Source organism: Phoenix dactylifera, chromosome 3 (genome assembly GCF_051530095.1).
Source record: "Phoenix dactylifera cultivar Ajwa chromosome 3, Ajwa_hap1_PhDact_Kaust_v1.1, whole genome shotgun sequence".
NCBI lineage: Eukaryota > Viridiplantae > Streptophyta > Magnoliopsida > Arecales > Arecaceae > Phoenix > Phoenix dactylifera.
The window spans coordinates 52,603,250-52,628,027 of record NC_143192.1 but is presented as its reverse complement, the minus strand read 5'-3'; the positions used below and the strand labels follow the sequence as shown (position 1 = coordinate 52,628,027).

Below are 24,778 nucleotides of genomic sequence, written 5' to 3'. Positions count from 1 at the left end.
ACCTTACCATCTGATGATGTATTTCTCGTTGTATCTTTCCTGTAGCTTGGCTACATATGGATTTGATATTCTGCAGTCCAGGGGATTCCTATCAGATGCGACTATCAGCGGAGAGCTCTCGGTGTGAAGTTTCAGCATCCTAACATTCATATGACTTGTGTTAGCCGGACAGAATATCTACACCACTTTCTAGTTCTGAAGCTTTACTTTTGGAATGGTACTTCTGTTGGGGTTTCAAAGTTGTGTGCATATGTTTGGATGTTAGTTTACTAGTAAGTACGATGTACCTACAAACTTGGTTATTTTTCTGTTTTAGTCCAGCATTGAGCTCCTCTTTCTACCAAATAAAAGGTAGAAACCATAGCGAACCTCGTTCGAGTTAACCCTGGTTCACTCTGGCCCAACCCAAAGCGTGGTTCTAAAATTACTGTATTTACTGATTTTTATCTATATCTGTATCGATGATGAACGAAAACTAAGACTTGGTCCTTCTTCAAGACTCATGGGCCGGATGTGAGATTCATGTTTATTACTGAACGAGAAAATTGTGATGAAATATATAAAAATCTGAACAAAGAGCAATACCCTAAAATAACATGGAGCATATATAAATTGCAATATTTTTTATTTTTCTCAATGAAAGAAGAAACTGCAATTCAATGTTACCCTCCCCTGGGATACAAAGAAAGAAAATCAAAATAAGGCAAAATTGACATCGATGCCTCGTTGCGATCCAACTCAACATCAATATCTACAAAAACATGCACGTCTCTCTCTTAGCATAAAAGATTGCAAGCAAAAGAAACCGATCAAAAATATTCCATAACTCAATCATCAATATTCTTCTACCAACCAACTCGAGATAAAGTCTTTACAAAACATATCACCGGTTTCTTTCATACATAGAAAGCAATAGAAATACTTCAAAATTTTGAGCGGCACACAGGGCATGCGTCCTTGAGCCACCCTCCGATGCACCGTCGATGGAAGACATGGAAGCATGGGGTGCACATGAGCTCCTGCTCGATGCAGTCCGGAAAGAAGAAGTCCTCGAGGCACACCGGGCATGATGATGGAAACTCTCGCTCGTTGCCAAAGATGTCTTCCTCAAAGCCTCGCAACGACGAAGGACGGGCAACACCGATGGATTTGTTGACGACTTCTGCAGCGACTCGGGCCTCGTTATACTCCCAGATAGCCACTATCTTGAAATCGAAGACCAGCTCCAACCCATCGATCGGCTTCTTGCCCGCCTCAGCGGCAGCACCATGGGCGAAGCGGGAGAGGTAGCGGGCCAAGAGCTGGCGCTTCTTGGAAGGAAAGATCATGCAGTCAAGCATTTTGTGGATGGCCTCCTCTGTGGTTTCTGGGACAAAGAAGGTGACGATGTCGAAAACCCGGGCTTCGGTTCGGGGAGGAAGGCCCGTAGAGACCGGCTCTACGGTGATGACTCCGTCGAGCGAGCGCACGCGGCGACTGATCTTGTGATCCTTAATGTTAATCGTCACCTTGACTTCAGGAAGAGGTCGGCTGATCTTTCCTACGTAGGAAAGGGCGGGAGGCTCAGGTCGTGATCTAGGTGTGGTTTTCTGTGAGAGAGAGATGGTGTAGTCGCTGGTCTTGTACCTGAGACGCTTGAGGGGAGAGCTCGAAGCCATGGGTGGTGGTGTCTGGAAAAACTGGACGCAGGAAAACTGGAAAAAGTGGGGAATTTATTTATTTCCTGGTGGGTTACGCTGGCCTTTAGATAAAGGCTAAGGTCCAAGAAAAGATCGGAGAAGATTACGGCGTATCTATCTGTTAAACTTATAATCTAGTTGTTGCTAAACCAGTTAAAAAAGGAAGAGGGTGAATCCTTGTTTGGGTCGGACTAGGATTTGAATCCGAGCGCAAAAGGACAGTCCCGTGCGCAACCCGGCCGCTGATGTGGCGTGCTACGCGCCGAGGACTATTTGGACTCCGAGAAACTCTAGCAGGAGCGGGTGCGCGGAGCTGCACCCAATCTCTCACCCTCTCGTTTCGACGGCCACTTTCATCGAGATATTTTTTAGGTTTTTTATTTCTTGGGTAAGAAGATATTTATTTAGTTAATTCAAAAGGGAAAATTTTTTAGGTAACCCAGAGTATACCCAAGCGCCTAATCAGGCTAGGTTTCCATCTTTCTGTTTTGTGGAAAACCTTAAAGGCAAAGTGGGCATTGAAGCCCATAATGAGCCATCTATTCCCAATTGCTACAATTGTAGTTTAGTAAATTTTTTATTTGTCTAACAAGCATCTAATTTTGTTTCCTTGTTTTTATATATAGATAATTCAGAAAAATAAAAACGTATTTGATACAAAAAAAAATATCATAGATAGAATCTGCAAGAAATATTTATAGATTCCAAAACTAGCATGTTTTATGTATTAGAAATATTCTTTTACAATGCAAGTAAACTAAGAAGTCTCTTTCTGTATCAAAAAAAAAAAAAAAAACATGAAGATGTCTCTTTTAAGCTTCACTGGCTATTTGTGTGAGATTTTGCATGCCCCTATCTTAAAATATATATGATTGAACCAAAGGTAATACTTTATATCATCGAATTAATATCATTTTTCTTCTTCTCAAAAAAATCATAATTCAATATCAATATTATCTATGAAACATATCTTATTGTGGCCACCATACATGACCACAAGCCTGAATGAATAAATAAATAATTACAAAATAATGCAAAACTAACAACAATCCTTTTTGACTATCCAACTCAACATCCATATTTAATAAAATATGTTACTTTGTTAGTATACATTGTTACATTCAGAAGAAACCGATCAGAAACATTCTATAACCATTAGTAATTTTTACACAACATATTTGGTTTCTCTCATACAAAGAGAGAAACATAAGTATTTCAAAATTTGGAGCAGCACACAGAAAACTGTCCTTCGGGCATCCTTTGATAGTCTCTTTTCTCTTCTTTAATTTTCTTTTGAAAATTGTCTCTTTTCCTAGATTGCCATACTAATAGTCCATAATCTATCATATTATATTAATGCGCACTTGTGGGAATGATTTAAGCATCAAAGCAGATGAGTCTTCCTCTATAATTCTAACCGAAGTGTTCATAGGAAAACCGAGATTTGAGTTGCTAAGGTGCTTGGATCGATCAAAGGCTTGTAATTAGGCTAAGGCTAAGGCTGGGCCAAGTGGACAGAGCTTGGAGATGCAGTCCTATGATGAATTGTCAATTCCAATGGATAGTCCGGTCATGACATTCAATTACTCTTCTTAAAGACCCATGGCTAACCATTCTTCCTAGAGCTACATGGCCTACTTGCATTTACGTGGACAAAATATGTGATGATATACAACTTGGTGATTTCATAACTACTAATAGAATATGGGATCTGAAAAGGTTGGCAAAGTTATCTTCAGTTGAGATGATGAACCAGATTGCATGCATTCTCATTGCTTGAGGACTCTGGTTTGATCGGCTTTTTTGGGGTTAAACCAAGCCGAGTCAAGTTGCCCTATAAGACATATATCCCCAGGTCCAAATCTAAGTTGCAACTGGGTTTGGAAGCTGAAAGCTCCTGCAAGAGTCAAAACATTTTTGGTGGACACTTTTATGGAACAGGTTACAATGTAAAGTGATGTTGACTAGAAGAGGGATGATCCCCCTTGCTGAACGATTTTGTGATCTATGTCAGTTGGTTGAGGAGGATTACCACCATGTTGCCATTGCTTGTTCTTTTGCTGAAGTGTGTTGGCAGCAGCTTAATTAGATGTTTACGTGGGATAGATTTTCATCCTAATTCTTTGCCGGCCCTTCCAGACTTTATGTCAAAGGCTAAGGCAGAGGAGTGTTCGCATATGAACCATGGTTGTTGGAGAATTGTGAGAATCCGTGTGGGCTTGTGTTTAGTCCCATATCGGTTATTTACCAGTAGATCTTGGGTACTTATACAAGATCAAAGAATCCAAAAAATACCTTCTTGCTAGCCTTTTTGGGTGACGTCCTTGGTTGTTATCTTTAAGCATTCTGTTAAGGTACTAGAGCAGTGATCAGTGGCATGTATTAAAAATAGTACTAATGCAGCAGTGGTGTTGTGGCTCCCCCCTCCCTTAGGAGTGATAAAGGTTTAACTTTGATGCATTAGTTACTATGGATAAGGCCACCGCTGGATTTGTAATTCGAGACCATTATGGAAAGGAGATAAGAGCTGGTGATATATCATGCTGCTTCTAGTAGGTTGTTACAACTGTGCCATTGGAATTTTTGCCGTCTTATTTGTGCTCCTTAAGGCTCTAAAATACTGGTTATGTTTGGCGGCCAGAGCGTTTACTTTTAATTCTGATATTTTTGGAATCTAAATTAAATGAGTTGTTAGTACCAGGATAGTTCTATGATCTGCTCTCTCTATATGCAATAGCAGGTTCCAAGAATATGGAAAAGGGCATCTTCTTCAAGAATAAGTTTAGTGCTTCTTGGTTTTTTATCCATATGATGAGCCATGATGATGTTAGCGTTTTTGCATTTGGTGCAGCCCACTTTATATTTTTCCTGCTGACTTGCCATGGGTCTTCTTATACAGTGGTTAGTCATGTTTAGTCTATGCAGGGGATTCTCAGCCATATATTCAAACCTTACCATCTGATGATGTATTTCTCGTTGTATCTTTCCTGTAGCTTGGCTACATATGGATTTGATATTCTGCAGTCCGGGGGATTCCATGTCAGATGCGACTATCAGTGGACAGCTCTCGGTGTGAAGTTTCAGCTTCCTAACATTCATATGACTTGTGTTAGCCGGACAGGATATCTACACCACTTTCTAGTTCTGAAGCTTTACATTTGGAATTGTACTTTCTGTTGAGGTTTCAAAGTTGTGCATTCAGATCTCGCACCTTTTATTTACAGATGATTATTTGCTTCTAGCTCGGGCGACAAGGCAAATGACAATGGTCATCCGAAGGATCCCTGAAGATTATTGTGTAGCCTCCGACCAATGGGTCAATCTAGCTAAGTCAACTATTTAATTTAGTTCAAAGATCAAGCCACAAGTGAAGGTCGCCATTAAGCAGATCCTGAGAGTGGGCGAGTAGGAGAGCACATTGAAATATTTGGGGGTACCTATCATCGATCGTCGCCTTCGTTGCAAGGACTGCTCCTCCATCAAGTAGGGCATTGGATACAGGCTTGAGGGATAGCAGATGGATACTCTCTCTATGATGGGCAGAGTGACACTGGTGCGCATGGTTCTTAGTTCGATACTGATATACCTATTATCGAACACCATTATGCTGTCGGCGCCTTTGAGGTCCCCTGGAGCAGCTATTCAGAAACAGGCTAGGGAGGGCGAAGGTTCGAGCGAGGAATCTACAGGCACTGATAGGAGGGGAGAACACTCGACAAATCGATGGTGGGGAGCAGTTGTCCGAGAGGGTTCTAACACTTTCCATTCCTGCTAGGGAGTCAACAGACAGATTGGTCTGGACTTCAATAGGGAGAGTGAAGGTACGAGCCAGAGATCTGCAAGCACTGATGGAAGGGGAATCCGAGAAATCGATGGTGGATAGATTTAGAGGATGTGTGTCCACCCTCGTGTAGCCTTGTTCATCTAGAAGGTGGCATCCAGAAGGGGCGTGAGAACTACTCTGATGTGCGAGGAGTGCCCCGACATGGAGGAGTTTATCGGCTATGCTCTTCTCGGTTGCCCTCGGGCAATGCAGGTATGGAGGAGGGCTTCATTTTCAATGCCATGGTCCATGTGGTAGGCTGAGGAACTCCTACGCCATCTGAGGGAGTCCTTTTGGAGACCGAGTTCTATTGAGTGGGGCATCACTTGTGTTTACTTGGTCTATCACATCTGGTTTGATAGAAATGCCCGGTTCTTTGAAGATAGGAAGGTATCTCCAATGTCTGTGATGGATAAAGCTCTCCTTCATGCTGCCGAGTCATCAATACTACCATGGCAACTTCATCAGAGATGGCTAGAGATATCTGGGACTCCCACTTCACTGTTGCAGCGCCCAGACTAACTCGTCTCTTGGATGCCCCCACCTCCGTCGATCTCAAAGTAAATTTCAACGGTAGTGTTTGCAGGCGAAGACAGAGGAGGTATGAATTTTGCGATCAGGAGTCATGACTCCAGTTTGATTACTACTAGAGGGCGGTGCACCCATGACATGACAATTTTAGGGGCAGAGTTCAGAGCATCATGGAAGGGCATCATCTACGTGAGGCGTATTATAGGGGCTGACACTATCTTTCTGAAAGGGGACTCAGCTACAATGATTGAGTGGATTCAGGATGAGGATTGGCGGGGCAATGGCCACCCACTGCTAAAGGATATCCATAGAATGGCGAGAGATTATGGCTCATTTCAAGCTACTCATGTGTATCAGAAGGCGAACAGGGCTTGCAGATTGGATCATCTCTTTTGTTGCCCACCACTTAAAAAAAAGATTCTTTGGACATATTTTGTAGCCAACCCCATCCTTATGCCATCTCATTTCTCTACTGGTTATACTCACACTAAAGTTGTGTAAGCCGCTGCAGTACCAAAAAAGCAACAAAGAAAGAAAGAAGAAGGTGGTACGATGGTTGGTAGACTCACCATGTGTTTTTTCTAGGCTCTAGCCCAGAAAAAGGAGTTGAAAGCCTATTATAACCTAGTCCACCCTCAATAACTTCTAAACGTGGCCCAAACTTGTTAACTAAGTCAATTCATTTCATATAATAATTTTAACATACACACTATATTTCCGACACGAGTTACTGCACTAAAGAGGTCTATACTTGCAGTGACGAATATATTAATATCGTCCCCATACAGTACATGACGTGCGAGACCCACACAATCACGATCATGGCATAATATACAAACGATACTATCATGAAGCCTTTTAGGCATAACCCTATTTCCTTCATTTTGTTAGCTTAATTGAGGAACGCACAGAAACACGATCCCACATGCAATTGCCTACATGACAAACAAACAAAAAAAAAAACAAAAAAAACAAAGGATAAAACCAAGATGAAACAATAATACCTTTTTTTCCCCCAGGAATCAAATTTCATCATCTATAACCAGCATTATTCAATTTAACTTTTCCTGAAGCCACTCCCACATGGTGAATTGGTCAATTTATCCTCAAGGCGCCGATCATGTAAATAGCAGTTCTTCTGATCACCGTGGCACCTCCGGCACCAAGGGAACTTGCAATATAAAAATATAAGAGCAAAACAAATCCGTTAGCCTCAGAGAATAGGCTATTGCCACGACGTCACCCGTTTGTGACCCAAAGTACAAGGATCCCTCCCACAGTCCGGCTCCTTGCGTTTCAGGGTCATCCCTGAACCTGCAAGCTGCGAGGCAGACCTAGCCTGCTCTTCCATTAAACCATCGTGCCCTTGCATAAACAACTGCCTAAAACCCCCTGATTGCCTGTTCCCGCTGTCCATAAATGTCATGGCAGAATTCAAATCCAAACCGGATTGGGACAAACCAGTTCCCTTCGGACTCATGGTTGTGCTATGCACGCTCGTAAGAAATGGGGGCATGGCAGAAGGTGCACCGCTCAGTCCTGCCGAGCCAATTATTTGTGGTACAACGGGGGCCCCTCTTGAATCTACCATGTACGGGATGCTGCCAGGTCCATACAGTGCTGAAGGGTAAGCCATGGCGGGACCAGTGCCAAGCCCAGGATACCCATAAGCAGGCGGCGGCGGCGGCATGCGAGCATAAGGCAGCATTTGTCGGGCAGAGACAGCCGGCTCTAAACCCAGTACATTCCCCAAATATGATTGCTGGGTTTGGTTCCCATAATCCTTCTTTTCCACAGCCATCCTCGATCCCATAATTGTAACAACAGGATCGTCGAGTTTGGAGCTTCCAGACATGCCTGAGGCCTTGGAAGATGGCTTATTCGGGTTATGAGAGCCACCGATGTCGAATAAAGATGGGTTGTCATTTAAATCAAAGTCTTTCATTGAAACATGCCCCGAGGATGATGCAGCAGCAGATAGGCTTTGGTCTCCATTCTGGTGATGAAGCTTCCAAAACGACCATGGATGTGGCGACACATCCTCATCTCCAAGACGATTAAGATCCAGCTTGAGCCTCTCTACTCTTCTTGAACTAATGTCCATTGAAGATTCCCTGGAAGGAAAGGCAGATAGATGAGGGACCTCTTTTACATATGCTGGTTCAACTGCCACATTATCCTCACTCTCAGCCACATTCAAGTCTATCTCAGGGAGGCTTGTTCTGCTTTTTGGACCTGAATGCATCTCGGCGTCTGGAGTGCTTCGAGGATATGCTGGGCGAAAAGCACTCGTGGCAGCAGAACCCCTCCAACCCAATTCACCTTCGAAGCAAAATGCGCTCACTGGCAATTCTGGAGCTCCTTTTGAAGCAGCAACGATAGCTTTAGGTGCAGACAGGTTGACCTGATTGTTGAGAGTGGAGTTTATTGGGTGATCATCCTCAGTGCACACATCTTTGTTTAGATCGAAGTCCCATACGTTCTTGCTAATCTTAGAGACTGCCTCTTCAGCAACTGCTGTCGACTCAGGTTTGATATCTTTCTCATGTCTCTCGGTATCAATGCCACTTTGTGCTGGAATTTCTGACTTATCATCCTTGGGAGAATGGGAACTATCAGAAAGACCTTTCCCAGTTGGTGACTCAATCTGGTTTAGTTCTTCAATTGTTGGCTGATCCTGTTTGCCTTCTACCAACTCAGGGCTACAGGTTTGCACTCTCTCCTCTGAATCTAAATCAGGAGAAGAGCTACAGAATGGTTCTCTGTAGTCAACAACTTCACGTTCCACTTCTAGAGCAACTTGCCGTGCAACCTCCAAGGCATCAATCTCCCCACATTCAAGTTCCATTTCTGACCTCCTGTCCATCTCACCAGTTACCTTCATGCTTATCGTTTTTGAAGAACTACTAGGGATCACAAGGTTCCCTCCTTCCCTCACCTTCAATTTTGCCTTGCTGCAATGCTCATTAATGCCGCGATCACTTTCCACAGCTTCTTTCCTTGCGAAAGAATTCTCAGAACCATCTGTTTTGCTTAGTTCACATACACTGCTGGACAAATCTTGAGAATCCTTAGCAACATGAGCAACAGAAGCTTTTGATATACAAGATTTGCTTTCCCTGGGATCAAAATTGCATGATATAGTGGATTCCATCTTCTGTGCAGATAAAGGCGCAGATAAACCAGAAGATGTTGGTGCATTAAAACTTTCTTTTTGACTAGCTTTACATTGGTCAACTTCTGTCATATTCACTCCTACCTCCACCTCCATCTCTTTCACCTTATCAACATATTTTAGTTTTGAAGCCTCAGACTGTTCATCAGCAGCTTTTCCCCTGCCAACAGAACTGCATAAGTCAGCAGAAGCCATTCCCACTGCTGGGACAGACTCTTTTGTAATAAAAAAGTTGTCCTGACAAGAATTTGACGCATGGGAGGAGCGCAGTGAATTAATCTCTGCTACATTTGCATTTGCTGAATTCTGAGATTCAGTTGGCTTTGTCTGATTTGCTGTAGAAATTTTTACATCATTGGTTATATCCAACTGGGGACTGTCAGAGCATTTTGTAAAATCTGAGTGGTGAGACTCAGTCCCAGCAGAATCTACCCTGCAATTCCCCTCCTCATCCCCCAAATTGCATGAAGAAATGTCAATTCTGTTTTCGTCAGCAGAAGGCTTGTGCTGGTTATCTTGGCATATGCCACCATTCTCCATATCTTGGCTAACATCATTAACCTTTCCATTATTCCACTTATCAAGCAAATTCCTCACCCTCTCCTTTATACTAGGATTTTTCTGACCTAGCAGTTGTTCAGCAGTTGCCCAAATTCCATCAGCAGTTGAGTTTTTCTTGTCAACTGGAAGCCTCTCAAGGGATCCCAGAAGCGAATGTATTACTTCTTCCATGATACTACTACTAACATCATTACTGCACTTCAAAGCTTCTTGAAGCCACTGATTAAGAAAGAGGAGCCCATTCAACTCAACAAAACGATTAAGACAGTCCTTATTTTCTGTGGCTGCCAAGGTGTCTGCAACAGCTGACCACTGTCTTGCAGTATCGCCTGCATTCTTCATAACATAATCTTTCTGTCTTTCCATTGCAGAAATCAGTTCTTCAACTCTTGGAAGAGTTGAAACCCCATTCTTCATCTCATTAAGAGTAAAGAAATCTTCAAGTGTCATATTGTTTCACACAATAAGTTTATAAGCTTCAATTATGACATCCGCGCAACATGTTGATATTAAACTGTCCTACCTCAAAACAGTTGAGGAAAAAATGGTAGAGACTTGGGACCAAGTAGATGTGGCATTTTTTTCCTGCAGTAAACATAAATTTATTAGTTGACTAATCATACAACCTATCATTCTAATAATCTTTGACAAATAGCACATATTGATGAATTGGGAATTTCAGAATTCAAGTTCTTAGAAAGTAATACATGAAATCATGCACTAATTCTCCTAGAAACGACACTTCAAGTGAAACATGAACTTTAAGAATGTCCGACATGGTTGTATGTAAATTCTTCATCAAGCCAGCCATCACATGTTTCAAGAAGGAAGTGGCCACTACAGGAGTTAACTTTTTAAAAGAACGTAAGGACTTACACCTCCATCTGTCACATGTTCTGAAAAGTATGTTAAATTTAAAAAACAAGCAGAAGAGTATTCACATGGGATATACTTCAAAAGATGACAGCTCTTTGAGCACATAAATTCTCTACAACAATTGTCCACCCACCAACCACAGAAACTGCACTTCTATTGGATCAAACAAGCTAAGATTATGATCATAATCTTCCTCCACACAATGATTATTAGTTATTCAAAAGTTAATAGTTGTTTGAAATCACATATAATGACAATTGCTTTACCTTCATCATCTGTTACCCAAATGTTTTTCTTGCACTAGAAATGCATATACGCCTAGAAGGATAGTTTGGTACTATTTTAAACAAGTAAAATAAATGTTGGGAGTCACAATAGTAAAAGTTTCAGACTATCAGTACAAACAACCACGATCTCTGCAGGTTATATTTCAGTGAAGCAGCATCCTGAGTAACTAACACCAAATTGAGGGCTCTACACCAATACTGAGAGAATTTCCATTTATTATCATGGCTCTTGACATTTATGGAACCTGGTACTCAAAGAATACCTTTCTTTTCTAAATATCAAGAAAAATGTTACATCGACGTTGATAAAGAGGAGATAATGAATAATGAGTTTCTTCATTTATTGCAGTTGGTGTAAATGTTGGACAGGACTAAGATTTAAGTTGACAGGGACAGCAAAAAGGTAAAGATTGGAATAGGACGAGCAAAGTTTGCATGGTTGGTTTGCAAGTTTCTGTAAAAAACCTAGTCCGATATATCCATATCAGAAAAGGAGTCTTGGAGTTTATACCATTCTAATACAACATAATGCCACATAGATAAAACAATGACGGACTAATCCCAAAGAGGATGACACCATATAGAGGAGTATCTGTCTACAAGAATATACTACCAAAGAATGAAAAGAATGCCAAGATGCATCTGCCACATCAGTGCCATATCCAAAATTTTACCTTTTTTCTTGTGTGTTTGTGTGTGTGTGTGTGTGTGTGTGTGGAGGAGAGGTGAGGGGAGGGTCTAGGAAGGGCGTTGCAAGCAACTTAGAAAAAAAAAATGAGAGCAGAAGATATTGCTCCATATCCAGATTTTAAAGTACATGACGGAGTTAAAAAGCATTAAGGTGAATAAAAATTGAGGAAAAAAACGAACAGAATTAAGAAATTTGAACATAAAATATTAAAATCGAGTAAACAGAAAGACATAATTTATCTTCGTCCTTATTCTTCATCTTCTTTGATAAAACAAAAGAGGGTTTGAAATCATTTTTCTTCAAAAAAAGATCATAATAGAGCACCTTCCTCCTCTTCTTACTCTTCCCTCCCAAACTCAACTTAGATTTGAATTCATAACTCAAATTTCCATGTGCAAGTTGTGCGATCGGTTTGACTTTTCTGTATACTGCTACATGTAATCCTGACCTTCCATGCATAACTGCTGATGTATGGGTATAAATGAAAATGCCTCCATATTGCCCAAAGAACAGAATCCATCCTTTCAAATCCCACTCACAAATTACCAAACAAGAAAAAAGAAAAAGAAAAAAGTAACCCCAACCCACCCACCAAGCAACTTGACAACTAGTCCCTGAGATCGTAGGGGCATATTACCTCTTTGAGTCCACCAAACCTCCACAACTTTAATCCTTGAAGTTACTGGTAACAAAAGTCATACCAAAAGGAGCAGTCTACTAACCATATAGCCAAACACTTTAACTTTTTTTTGCACTAGTGGGTGTGGTTTCGTCTTTTCCTTTTTTTTTCTCTCTCTTCTAGGAAGAAGGGGGGGGGGGGGGGGGGGGTGTTGTTTACCACCTTGCAACCAACCTGGCTCCAACCAATGTACCATATTGTAAATGCACAGTCAATTCTCAAACATTTATATCATGCAGTGTCATCTAATCCTGGTTTTTAAGGGACATAAATCAAACTTTCACTCATGCAGCTGATACCTACTGCTTCCTCTCCAGTCTTCAATCATGCATAATTTGTTGCCCCATGTATTATCAAAAATCAACGCCAATTCAATAACTAGTTTCCAATTTATTGCTTCGTGATTCATGAATGTATATATATTGAATGCAACAACTAAAAGTAGATAAACATTTTATTTTATGTCACATTATATATTAAGACACCAGTTTGGTGGCCTGTATTCTTAAAATCCACAAGCTTTTCTATGGCGCTCATATTCGAACCTGTTCCATCACCCAGATCTGATTAAAGGAACTAAGACTAGAGAGATGAATGTACAGTATTACCATAGTGAGGCAGTACAAAAACCGTTAACAGTACTCAACTTAACATATTAACAGTCAGCAAAATTATAAGTAAATTAGCTTTTCATGGACATGATGGGTAGATAGTTTGAACATTAATAAAGATAGAGATTTAAAATACTCCATGTGAAGTTTCATGATTTAGTTATATGGCACAGTGTATTTCCCAAAGAAATGAAGAATTATTTTTATCTCAAAAATGATGATGGGAAAATGCATACAGGAACCTCAAACAAGTCCAGACCATCGATAGCATGGTTGATGCACAGAAGGAACAAAACATTAGCTAAGGAAATTCACTAATCACGAGTATATGATTTTTCTTTTCTTCAGATAGGAGAGGGAAGTCCCATCCTGCACAAGTATATGATTTTTAAGATAGCTTCTCATAACATAACATGGACATAGTTTTTAATAAAAACATAGAATCAAAATTTCAAAGTGAAGGCAGTTCATTTTAAGAATTTTGATTATGTTGCGCAGATTTACTTAATGCAACTGTGTATCATAGTTTGGAATTTCACTTAGAAAAAACATAACCAAGTACCAACAGCTCAGGCTGCTAAAAAGAGAGTGCGAAAAACGGCATTAATTACCTAATTGGAAATGATTGGTAGCACTGTTACAAAACTCATTAAAGTGATAATAGTACCAATCAAAACAAAACATAAATTATTGTTGGACAAATCAAACTATCAAAGTAGATTCAGAAAAAGTAAGTTAACAAAGCACCACGGATTGGCTAGCACGGAATATTAGAATCACTTCTTTTGAATTTGCAATCTCTCTGAAAATTGGCTAAGGAATCTGGTTTGAACAGCCAATTTTTCCTCATTCTGAACAATGATGAAGTTAGAAAGTCAAATAACTTCCTGCTACATTTTTTTTGTTTACTTTATTTGATCTGTCCAGCCCCCAGCATATTAATAAAAATTCAAATGGGAAAAAGGGGCTGAGAATACTCTTTTTTTCAGTTTGTTGTGAAAGTAACATGTGCAAAAACTGAAACTTGTTTAAAGAAGTATTGAGGGGGAAAACTTCAAGAAGAAAGCACTCTCTAAAACATAAGATTCAAACTAAGAAAACTTTACCAGCTTATTGATCAAGCAACAACAACCAATCAAAAGTATAATTTTTGTTAACACTAGATTAGTCGTACCTTCAGAGTAGGAGCATTTTATTAGATGTGCCATTAGCAACCTTTTTTTTTATTATTATTCTTCAAAAAGATTAATGATGCTATCATACACCAGTGAGCCTTAACCCAGAGGTTGTTATGTCAGAAACACACTACTTGTCAGATGCACCATCCTGATGATAGCAAAATGAATAGAGCGAGGGCATCAAACATATCTGGAAATTTGCAGATTATAATCCACAAACAAAAGCATAAATAAAAAACAATAACCTTGAGCCAAAGATTATTTCAGCTTTCTTCAATCTGCATAATGGCTTTTTGAGTGAAAAATTGATAGGTCTTCCTAAGAGAGTCAAACACCCACCATTTACATATGGCTAGACGGAGACAACTACAAAAATGAACCAACTATTTCACTATATGTAAAGCATGTCTTGGCAATATTTTAACATAGGCATCCTTATATTACTGCATAACACAAAGAAAAGCAATAATTTTTAAATTTTGGTTTTGATATTAAATCACTGCTAAATTAATTTCTGACAAGTATGCATGTCTGACTTGCTGTCCTTCTGCCCAATATGCATGTTTGCCAAACATATCCATGTGTTAAACCCCACCTGGCACCCCCGCAAAAAAAAAAAAAAAACAGAACTTCAAATATAAGGACACTCCTCTAACTGCCTACAGTCAAATATTTATTTTATCAAGCATTCTATATTTTGATATCAAAAGGATATTTGAATCTAAAAATTGGATCCAACAAGCTTATATGATTGGATTGAATGGATCATCGAACCAACATGCTGACCATTAAAAAAAAAATGTAAAACAAATTCCATGATGCATGCAAAATAATAATATTAGAATTACATATCAATAACTGATTGATGTGTTAAAATATACACCTAATGCCAGCATATCATCTACCAGCTTGGCATGTGCATGTGTAGTCCACTAGCATTGGACTTGCATATCATCAGGTTCAAGATAATCAAAATCTGAATTCCTATCAGGAGAAAAAACTGCTTAAGTGGGGGGAAATAGTTCAAGATTTATCCACTGAGGAAGCTGGAAGTTTAAAGCTGAACCCATTAAGCTGAGTAGGATCAGGTATGCATCTTATCATATCTGACCCGAATCAAACTCATCTATAAAGCTGCACCCATGATGTGAGTCTATGTTTCAAAGATGCGGCTGCCATGGTGTGATGCCCAGAGATTTTGCTCATACAATGCCAACAGTTAGTATTCCCTTTATTTTCCAAGGTTACTTCTCATAGTATATCTTCTTCCCATGGTATTATTATGGAAATTTTCCTGAACTCCCAGCGAGCAGCTCATCCAAGAACTGATTAAAAAATAACCCATCCGAAAGCAGCACATATTCTCTGTTTTTATTTTTTTTCTCCAATTTTACCACCTTGAATCAAGTTTTTATTCCTTTGGTTCTAAAAACAATGTGATGGACAATAGTAAGTAATATGCTTGACATTATTTATGTTAGTACACTAGGACACATCACCACATGGATGATAATGAGAACAAAAATCAAAAACCGATGAAGTAACAGGAAAAAAAGCCAGAAAAACTTTCAAAGAAAGAATCCTGCAGAGCAAAAAAACTGAAAAAAAAAATAAAAATAAAAGGATAACACGCGCACACGCACACACAGAGAGAGGCATTGCAACAGGAAAGGGAGGGGGAGTTAGGGGTGGCAATCGGGTCGGATCGGATCATAAACGGGTCGGGTCACATGCAGGTCGGGTCAGAAAATCATAAACCTGAACCCGACATGTTTATTAAACAGGTCAGAAATTACAACCTGAACCTGACCTGTTTATTAAACAGGTAACCCGACCCGACCCGTTTAATCTGTTTAATAAACAGGTAACCTATTTACCCAACCCAACCCGACCTGTTTAACATATTTGCCCAACCTGACCCGTTTAACCTGTTTAGACCTGTTTAACCTGTCCAACCCAACCTGTTTAATATGCCCAACCCGACCTGTTTAGATCTGTTTAGACCTGTTTAACCTGTTTAACCTGTTTAACCCGTTTAACCTGTTTAGACTTATTTAACCTGCCAACAGTTAAACGGGTTAAACGGTTTAAACGGGTCAAACATTTAAAACCCGTATCCGACCCAATTAATAAACAGGTTAAACGGGTCGACCTGTTTACGACCCGAACCTGTTTAGGCCAAACCCAATCTGTTTATGGCGGGTCGAACATGGGTCGGATTGGCGGGTCGGGTCATATTTTGCCACCCCTAGGGGGAGTTCCAAAAGGCTAATAAAGGAACAAACTTGATGCAGCCATAAGTAAACACTAAACGATCAACCCAGCCCAAAACTTTAGAAACTACTGGCTTCGTTAGGTGAAATATAACAAAGAAATCTTTTGTTACGAAAATATAGATCGTGTTTTTGTTCGGCACCAGTGAACAGTTTTCCAATATGTTTCATCACATCATCAATCACTGCCGCATAACCAGGATAGAACACAAGTACACAACACATCAACTGTTGGAGAGTTGGTATACCCTATGACATTGGTCAACATCAGCACAGTAACCTTGACCAGATAATCATCACCAAAGCACATAAGAACTTTTTAGCACTCTCTAATATTCTAATATCGTTTGACAATATATTTGTAAAATAGCATGAAGTAGTCAATAAAGCAAATCATATTCAGCTTGGCAGATAAGGTGAAATCTTTTCTAATAGATACACATAGTTTAGCCAGTATTTTTTTTTAAAAAAAAACAAAATATCGCTAGTTGACCAACTGAAAAAAAGAAAAACACACAATTTGTGCACAAAATTCAACCCAAACTTTAATGAAACTCCGTCGACAATATATCTTGTAATAAAAAAATTAAAAAATAAAAAAATCGATCAAATACATCAGATACAACAAGGAAATTAAAATTGTGGTATTAGATTTTGGGACAAAATACAGTATTAGATTCAAAATTCAATATCAAAAATTTCATGGGAAACCATCTTAAACGAGAAATAAGCCTAACCATGACACTAAGATCTAACCCTAATTCGAAACCCCAATAACTTGCAAGAAAAACTCCAAATCACGAAACCGAAATTCATCAAATCAGAGAGAGGATTTATAATAAAAATAAAAAACCCTTTCCGTAAATAAATTGGGCGAGAAGAAATTCACAAACCACAAATTAAGCCAAAAAATGAGAGAGAAAAGATAAAAAGAGTCAAGATTCATGCCAAGTCGTTCCAAATCCAGACCCCTATTCCATCTCCCCATCCTCCATACTCCAGAAAACAAAATAAAAAGAAATCCGAAACCAGAAAAACGGAAAACAAACAGCCTTCCAAAGAATGATAACAAGAGGCGGAAGAAGTAAGGAAAAACAGGAAGACACTTAAGAAGAAAAACGGAAGTACATGGAATAGATCGAGAAGGGGCGTGGAATTACCCAAGCTTCGAAGAAACCCTAAACTGTCTTTCTTTCTCTCTCTCTCTCTCTCCGTCGTTAGCCGTCACGCGTTCTTCTCCCTCTCCTCTCCTCTCCTTCTCTCTCTCTCTCCTTCGCTTTCCAGAGAAAACCCCTCTCACCTTCTCTCCTTTCTCTCGCTCTTCTCTTTCTTAATCCTCCCTTCTCGCTCCCCTCCCTCGTCGTTCCGTTTTAGTTTCGATTGATTAACGAATATTTTAATGAGTTTTCTTTATTTCAGCCACCACCAAGGAGAGGCACGTGCTAGTGCCGCGTGGGGGGGTGATGGTGACGTGGCGTGGGGGCGGAGGGGCGACCGGGCGAACCGTGAAAGCGACGGCGGCCGCAGCGGCGGTGGGGACAGCCAGTCCGTTTTGGGGGATGCGGGGCTTCCGTGTGGATGCGATGCCTTAGATCGGATTTCAACGATCGACTTTCAGACACGTGGACGGTTCTGATATTGTAGTTTTGCGGGGTTGTCTGTTTGCAGTTTTCTGATAGATTTCACCGGTTGACCGGACCCACTGATTTGTTCAGTTGCGACATGCTTTTCTTCCCCCTTTTTCCACCCGTTTTCAGTGTGCCAGCGGCATCGGTTTTCCGTGTGACAGCAGATGACAGTGTTGTAATCGTTCCAAGCGCCTCTGAACACTGCTGTCACAAACAAATATATAATAACAAATTAAAACTGTTTGAACCATATTTGATAATTATATGCAATTTTTTTCATCTATATTATTTTCAGGTTTTTTATCTATCTTTTAAATATGAATACACATATGCCTATACATCCACTTTCATAGCATAGCTGGTGTGTTACTGGAATAACTGATTTATTACTTTGTATTGTCTCTTAGCAACACCTTATCAAGTAGTTGTTTTTTTAAGCGCTTACAAAGTGGCAAAAATTATATTATTGTTTTCTGGCTTTACTAGATGTATCCCTAATAAAATTATATAAATCATCCACTTTAGCAATATATATATATATATATAAAGTTGCAAGAGAGTTAAATAAGGTACTAAGAAAAATAAAGAGAGTGGAAATACATGAATCGCAAATCTAAAATAGCATGGTAGTTTGCATTAGTGTTATAGCAGAAATAGTATAAAATGCAGCAATATTATATTTATATAGATCTGAATTTTTAGAGAAGCATCATCTAAGAATTAATTGAAAACTTTGGTTGCCAGGTGGATGGTCACAAAACTAGGGCTTGATGCCAGCTTAGGTTGTCTTAGAATTCAATGCTACTTAGATGGCTTAGATTCAAGTTGGAGAATATTAATTAGTGGGGTTGGAGTAGGCTTGGATTGGCCTTTGATTGAAGGCTTAAACCTAATCCAGTCATGTCACGACCCCCGCCCCGTTCCCGGCGGGCCGCCGCGACGGTCCTAGGGTGCGGGTAGGCATAAGGCCACCAGCCACCGCGTAGAACCCTACTACCTATCAATTATCAATAAATCTTGAAAAATTTGGCATGATGCATGCACAAAATGATCACTTTTTCTATAGTGACCTGTCAGGATTATCTCAATACATACAACACACTACCTGTCAGAGCAGCAATCACATAATCTGTCACATATAAACCTGGACAATATATAGCAATACATTATCACAGGCACACAACTGATCTGCACACATATATATACCTGCTTCCCAATCCATCCATGGTCAAACCCATATCCACAACAGGATCTATGACTGTAACTATGCACTATATATAATAGAAGGTTTATAATACACCAAAAGGGGATAAACCTCTATCTACATTATACTATACTATGGAGCGGCACAGCTAGCAGGCAATCTCTAACCCTGCTCCTCTCTATACAATACCTGCCCTGCAATCAAAAACACCAAACTGGGGAGTGAGTATATAAATACTCAGTGAGTGGAGTAGAGAGTACTATGCACATGAGACAGAATATAATCATGGCTCGAGATGAAATCTCAAGATCAATAACAACATGAACATGAACTCAACATAGAGAATATGGAATAAATCATCAATATTACCACAATCAATATCAACTCATCTGAAGCATATATGGAATAATCAAGCAAACATATATGCTACTCATGAATATGCTCAACAGATCATAATGCTGGAACATACAAATCAGGTGTCAATATGCTGAAATCATCACTAGACAGCTGTCGGGAGGTGGGTTTTACGCCCCAGGCGAACCAGCAACAACTCCCTACTGTCACATGCATATGCAGGATAAGACACCATATCGATAATGTAAATGCTAGACAGCTGTCGGAAGGTGGGTTTTACGCCCCAGGCGAACCAGCAACAACTCCCTACTGTCACATGCATATGCAGGATAAGACACCACACTAATTATGTAAATACCGGCCAGTATCCAGAACAGAAATCCATCTCACATCTACATACTAAACGGCACCTCGCGGGAATTCTACATCCGCGGAAAGCCATACTGCACCTCGCGGGGTCTTACTATGCCCGGCGGCAAGCAGAATATAAGTCGTAGGACCGGCCGATCCTACGCCTAGGGCCGTGTCCCCCCTAGGAAGGGACTGGGCTCCGCCCACCCAGAAGGCTACTATGTGCACAAAGGCCGATGTTCAACCCCATCGACTATAGGTGTCCTGCAGATACTGTCAAGCCATGCATGAATGCCATAATGCACCCTCCCAATACTCTACTAAAAAGGAGTATAATCAAGACTACCACTCACTCGACTCCGACCCAATCATAAACTAACATCAGGGTTGGGAGTGAGGGGTCAAGGATGTGCAATGCAACTCAATTTACCACTGAAATGAGCTCCACAAATCTTTGAAATAGAGGAAATGAAATCAATTTACAAAAGAAGTCATTTCACAATTCAGATCAATTTGATTACTCATCAACCTCTCGTAATTCCTCTCAATGTTCCCTCAAATGCATGTACAGAATAATCAAGCATGGAGAATCAAGATTATAGAGGAATCTACTACAATATCAGTCAATATGCACAAGTGGAATCAATTCACACTTGGCGATATTCATGAAAATGAATTAAGAATGCTCATGGTGCAAAGTACATGGCTCCCACTCACCTGCCAATCCGGCACGGCCTCGATACGCCTCTAGAATTCTACAGCAGGCAGTGGGGAACTTCTTCCTCTCGTTCCCTAGCTTCTTGCCCAACTGTGACATGCATTTACCATACATTTAGTCTTGTATCAAGGTCATAATCTACGTGCTAATTATAATATAGGGAACTTTAATTGATTCAACTTCCCCGTTCCCTAAATCTTTTCTTTTCTTTCTCTTTTTCTTTTTCTATTAATTAACTCATCATTTATGTGTATTAGGGACTCCCTTGCATGAGTACAAGGTCCCTTTTAGCTTGATCTAGGCTTAATACTCTATTATAGCATGAAATCCCCTATTTTCTACCCGGATGAACAGTAACCCGAACTGACAGTGGGTTACTTCATTCCGGTTTTGATCCACTTTCAGGACTCCAAATTTGATGAAATTTTTACCTAACATTCTACACTCATAGAGGATTCCAAAGAGATAACATGCATCATCATCGGAGGCCGTTTGACCCCCTAAATAATTCGCCGAAGTTGGGACTTCGACACAGTTTTTCCGTAGTGCCGGAAAAATTTGTCGAAATCCGATTCTTTCTCTTTTAACTACCTCTACAACCCTTATCTGATCCCTCTAGACTACATCCACCCTTTGTATAGCCTAATATCATCAAAAGACTAGGTAGGGACGGATATTTACCTTTTTCTTTTTTTTTGAAATCGAGGTCCTTGCGTAGAGGGGAAGGAGATCTACACTTTTCCCTTCAGCTGGCAGCGCAACCGGAGCTTCCTTGCACCTCGAATCCCCTCCCTCTTTCTTCTTCTTCTTCTTCTTTTTCTTCTTCTTCTCTTTTTCCCTCTCTCTGTGTTTCCACGCCTGAGACCTCCTCTCCCTCTCTGTCTCAATTCCCTCTTCTCAGCCAACCCACCGCCAGACAACCCCCATTTAAGTCAAATCAAACTCTAAAAATTTCCATTTTGCCCTTGCCACTTCAACGGATCTACAACTATGCCATTATCTTTTGATTCCTTCCAATTTTACCCCTTATATCAATTTTAAAGGACTATTCTATCCTTTGTTATATAAAAAAAAAATTTTTAGGGTTATTACATCCTCCCCCCCTTATATAAAATTCGTCCTCGAATTTAAAAGAGTAAATTATCTGATTACTCAAAGGGGTGAGTGTATCTGCTCTTCATATTCTGCTCGGTGTGGTATTGGAAATCAAATAAATTGGAAGTGTTTTACCTTCTATCTCTACCACATAGGTAGGATATACATACTTCGCTTCTATACTATCCCCTACAGGTGTACTAATAGCTAAGGGGATATGCATTAATATCTTATCCTTAGCTAACTTTTTAACAAAATAAAGGGACACAAATGAATGGGTAGCTCCAGAATTAAATAATACTCTAACTTTAATCTTATCAATGAGGAGCATACCTGTCACAGCTACATTTAATGCCTGTGTCTCTTGTGGATTTACCGTGAACACCCTTCCTTGCCCTCTACCTACTGGAGCTGACAGTTGAGATGGTCCAGCACTCTACTGTGATGTTTGTGCTTGACCTCTACCTCTGCCTACAGGCTCCCTACTACTAGGCCTGTCCATCTGCACAGAAGGATAGGATGCCAAAGGTACAAACTGCTGGGTGGCACCCTGCGGGCATTCTCTGACAAAATGACCCGGTTGTCCACATCTGTAGCACACTCCCTGATCCATTCTACATCTGCCAGGGTGCTGCTTCCCACATATGCCACATACTGGCCATAATTGGAACCTAGATTCAGTTCTGGCCATAGTGACTGGAGGACGAGGTACTGATGGTAGAAAAGTATCTTGTGATTGACCTCTTTCCCTCCATTTCCTCTTACGTGGGGCAGGTGGAGCTGAGCGTACAGACTGCTCCATCGGGCCCTCCGAGAGATCTACTCCCTCAGATCTATCTCTACTGCTTTGCCCTTTCCCCATACTCATTTTCCTCTGTTCTCTTTCAGCTCTTTCCTCTTTGTTTCTGGTCTCCCACTGTTTTGCTTTATCAATCAGCCTAGATAAGGTGGGGACCTCTACTGCCAGTACTGCATTATAAAGCGGGAAAATCAGACCCCGCCTGAATCTTTCTATCCTGGCAGCTTCAGTGGGGATGATGTAAGGAGCATACTTCCCCAATCTAGTGAACTCACGAGCGTACTCAGATACGCTCATTCCGGGCATCTGCTTCAGCCTCTCAAACTGAAGAGCCCGATTCTGCCTCTCAGCTGGAGACAAGAACTCATCCATCACTGCTTGCCTGAACTCTTCCCAGGTTGGAGGATTCCTACTGTACAATCTGTCCTCCACGTGCCTCTGGTACCAGCCCCAGGCATCTTCTTTCATTGTGAGCCCTACAAGTTCTATTGCCCTTGCATCAGAACAGGGCAGTCTCCGTATCATCTTTTCAGTCTCCTCCAGGAATCTCTGAGGATCTTCACCTTCTTCCCCCTTAAACTCTGGGGTTCTGAGCCTCAGAAATTCCTGTACAGTAATCCCCTCATCATCTAGAGCCCGCCTGGCCAAACTTCTTGGCACAACTACAGGAGGTGGGATGGATACTACTGACGGGGCAGGAGATTTCCCCCAAGCAATCTGCTCTCTCAGAGCCTGATTCTCTGCCAGTAACTGTTCCATTAATGCATCTCTACTTCCTACCTCTCCTTGATCATCAACCCTCCGTCTATCAGTAGGAGGAGGTTTTTCTCTTTGGGGCTCGACATGTGCAGAACCCGCATCCAATGCTATATCTGGCTCCATCCTCCTTCCAGGACGAGCAGGTCCTCTCCTTGGAGGTATTCTTTATATCTCTCTAAAAAAGACAAAAAGAGAGGATGGTCGTTACACACTGAGTCATGATATATTTTACTGAGTTGTAAATGACTCATAAAATAACATACAGAAAAATCCTATGCTCCATAGTATAATCCTATACTTAATCCTGACTCATCCTATTGCTCTGACAGGACTCTTCTTAACCTTTGCTCTGATACCAAGCTTTGTCACGACCCCCGCCCCGTTCCCGGCGGGCCGCCGCGACGGTCCTAGGGTGCGGGTAGGCATAAGGCCACCAGCCACCGCGTAGAACCCTACTACCTATCAATTATCAATAAATCTTGAAAAATTTGGCATGATGCATGCACAAAATGATCACTTTTTCTATAGTGACCTGTCAGGATTATCTCAATACATACAACACACTACCTGTCAGAGCAGCAATCACATAATCTGTCACATATAAACCTGGACAATATATAGCAATACATTATCACAGGCACACAACTGATCTGCACACATATATATACCTGCTTCCCAATCCATCCATGGTCAAACCCATATCCACAACAGGATCTATGACTGTAACTATGCACTATATATAATAGAAGGTTTATAATACACCAAAAGGGGATAAACCTCTATCTACATTATACTATACTATGGAGCGGCACAGCTAGCAGGCAATCTCTAACCCTGCTCCTCTCTATACAATACCTGCCCTGCAATCAAAAACACCAAACTGGGGAGTGAGTATATAAATACTCAGTGAGTGGAGTAGAGAGTACTATGCACATGAGACAGAATATAATCATGGCTCGAGATGAAATCTCAAGATCAATAACAACATGAACATGAACTCAACATAGAGAATATGGAATAAATCATCAATATTACCACAATCAATATCAACTCATCTGAAGCATATATGGAATAATCAAGCAAACATATATGCTACTCATGAATATGCTCAACAGATCATAATGCTGGAACATACAAATCAGGTGTCAATATGCTGAAATCATCACTAGACAGCTGTCGGGAGGTGGGTTTTACGCCCCAGGCGAACCAGCAACAACTCCCTACTGTCACATGCATATGCAGGATAAGACACCATATCGATAATGTAAATGCTAGACAGCTGTCGGAAGGTGGGTTTTACGCCCCAGGCGAACCAGCAACAACTCCCTACTGTCACATGCATATGCAGGATAAGACACCACACTAATCATGTAAATACCGGCCAGTATCCAGAACAGAAATCCATCTCACATCTACATACTAAATGGCACCTCGCGGGAATTCTACATCCGCGGAAAGCCATACTGCACCTCGCGGGGTCTTACTATGCCCGGCGGCAAGCAGAAT

At 40.7% G+C, this 24,778-nt stretch overlaps 1 protein-coding gene across 1 annotated transcript; it reads right to left on the bottom strand.

The window, feature by feature from the left end:
* Positions 1-6,882: 6,882 nt before the first annotated feature.
* Positions 6,883-17,753, bottom strand: LOC103706171 (uncharacterized). Its single transcript, XM_008790206.5, has 2 exons — positions 17,525-17,753; positions 6,883-10,354 (listed from the first exon to the last, which is right to left on the bottom strand). The coding sequence occupies exon 2, from the start codon at positions 10,217-10,219 to the stop codon at positions 7,259-7,261; it is 2,961 nt and encodes a 986-aa protein (XP_008788428.4). The 5' UTR covers positions 10,220-10,354; positions 17,525-17,753; the 3' UTR covers positions 6,883-7,258.
* Positions 17,754-24,778: the final 7,025 nt, after the last annotated feature.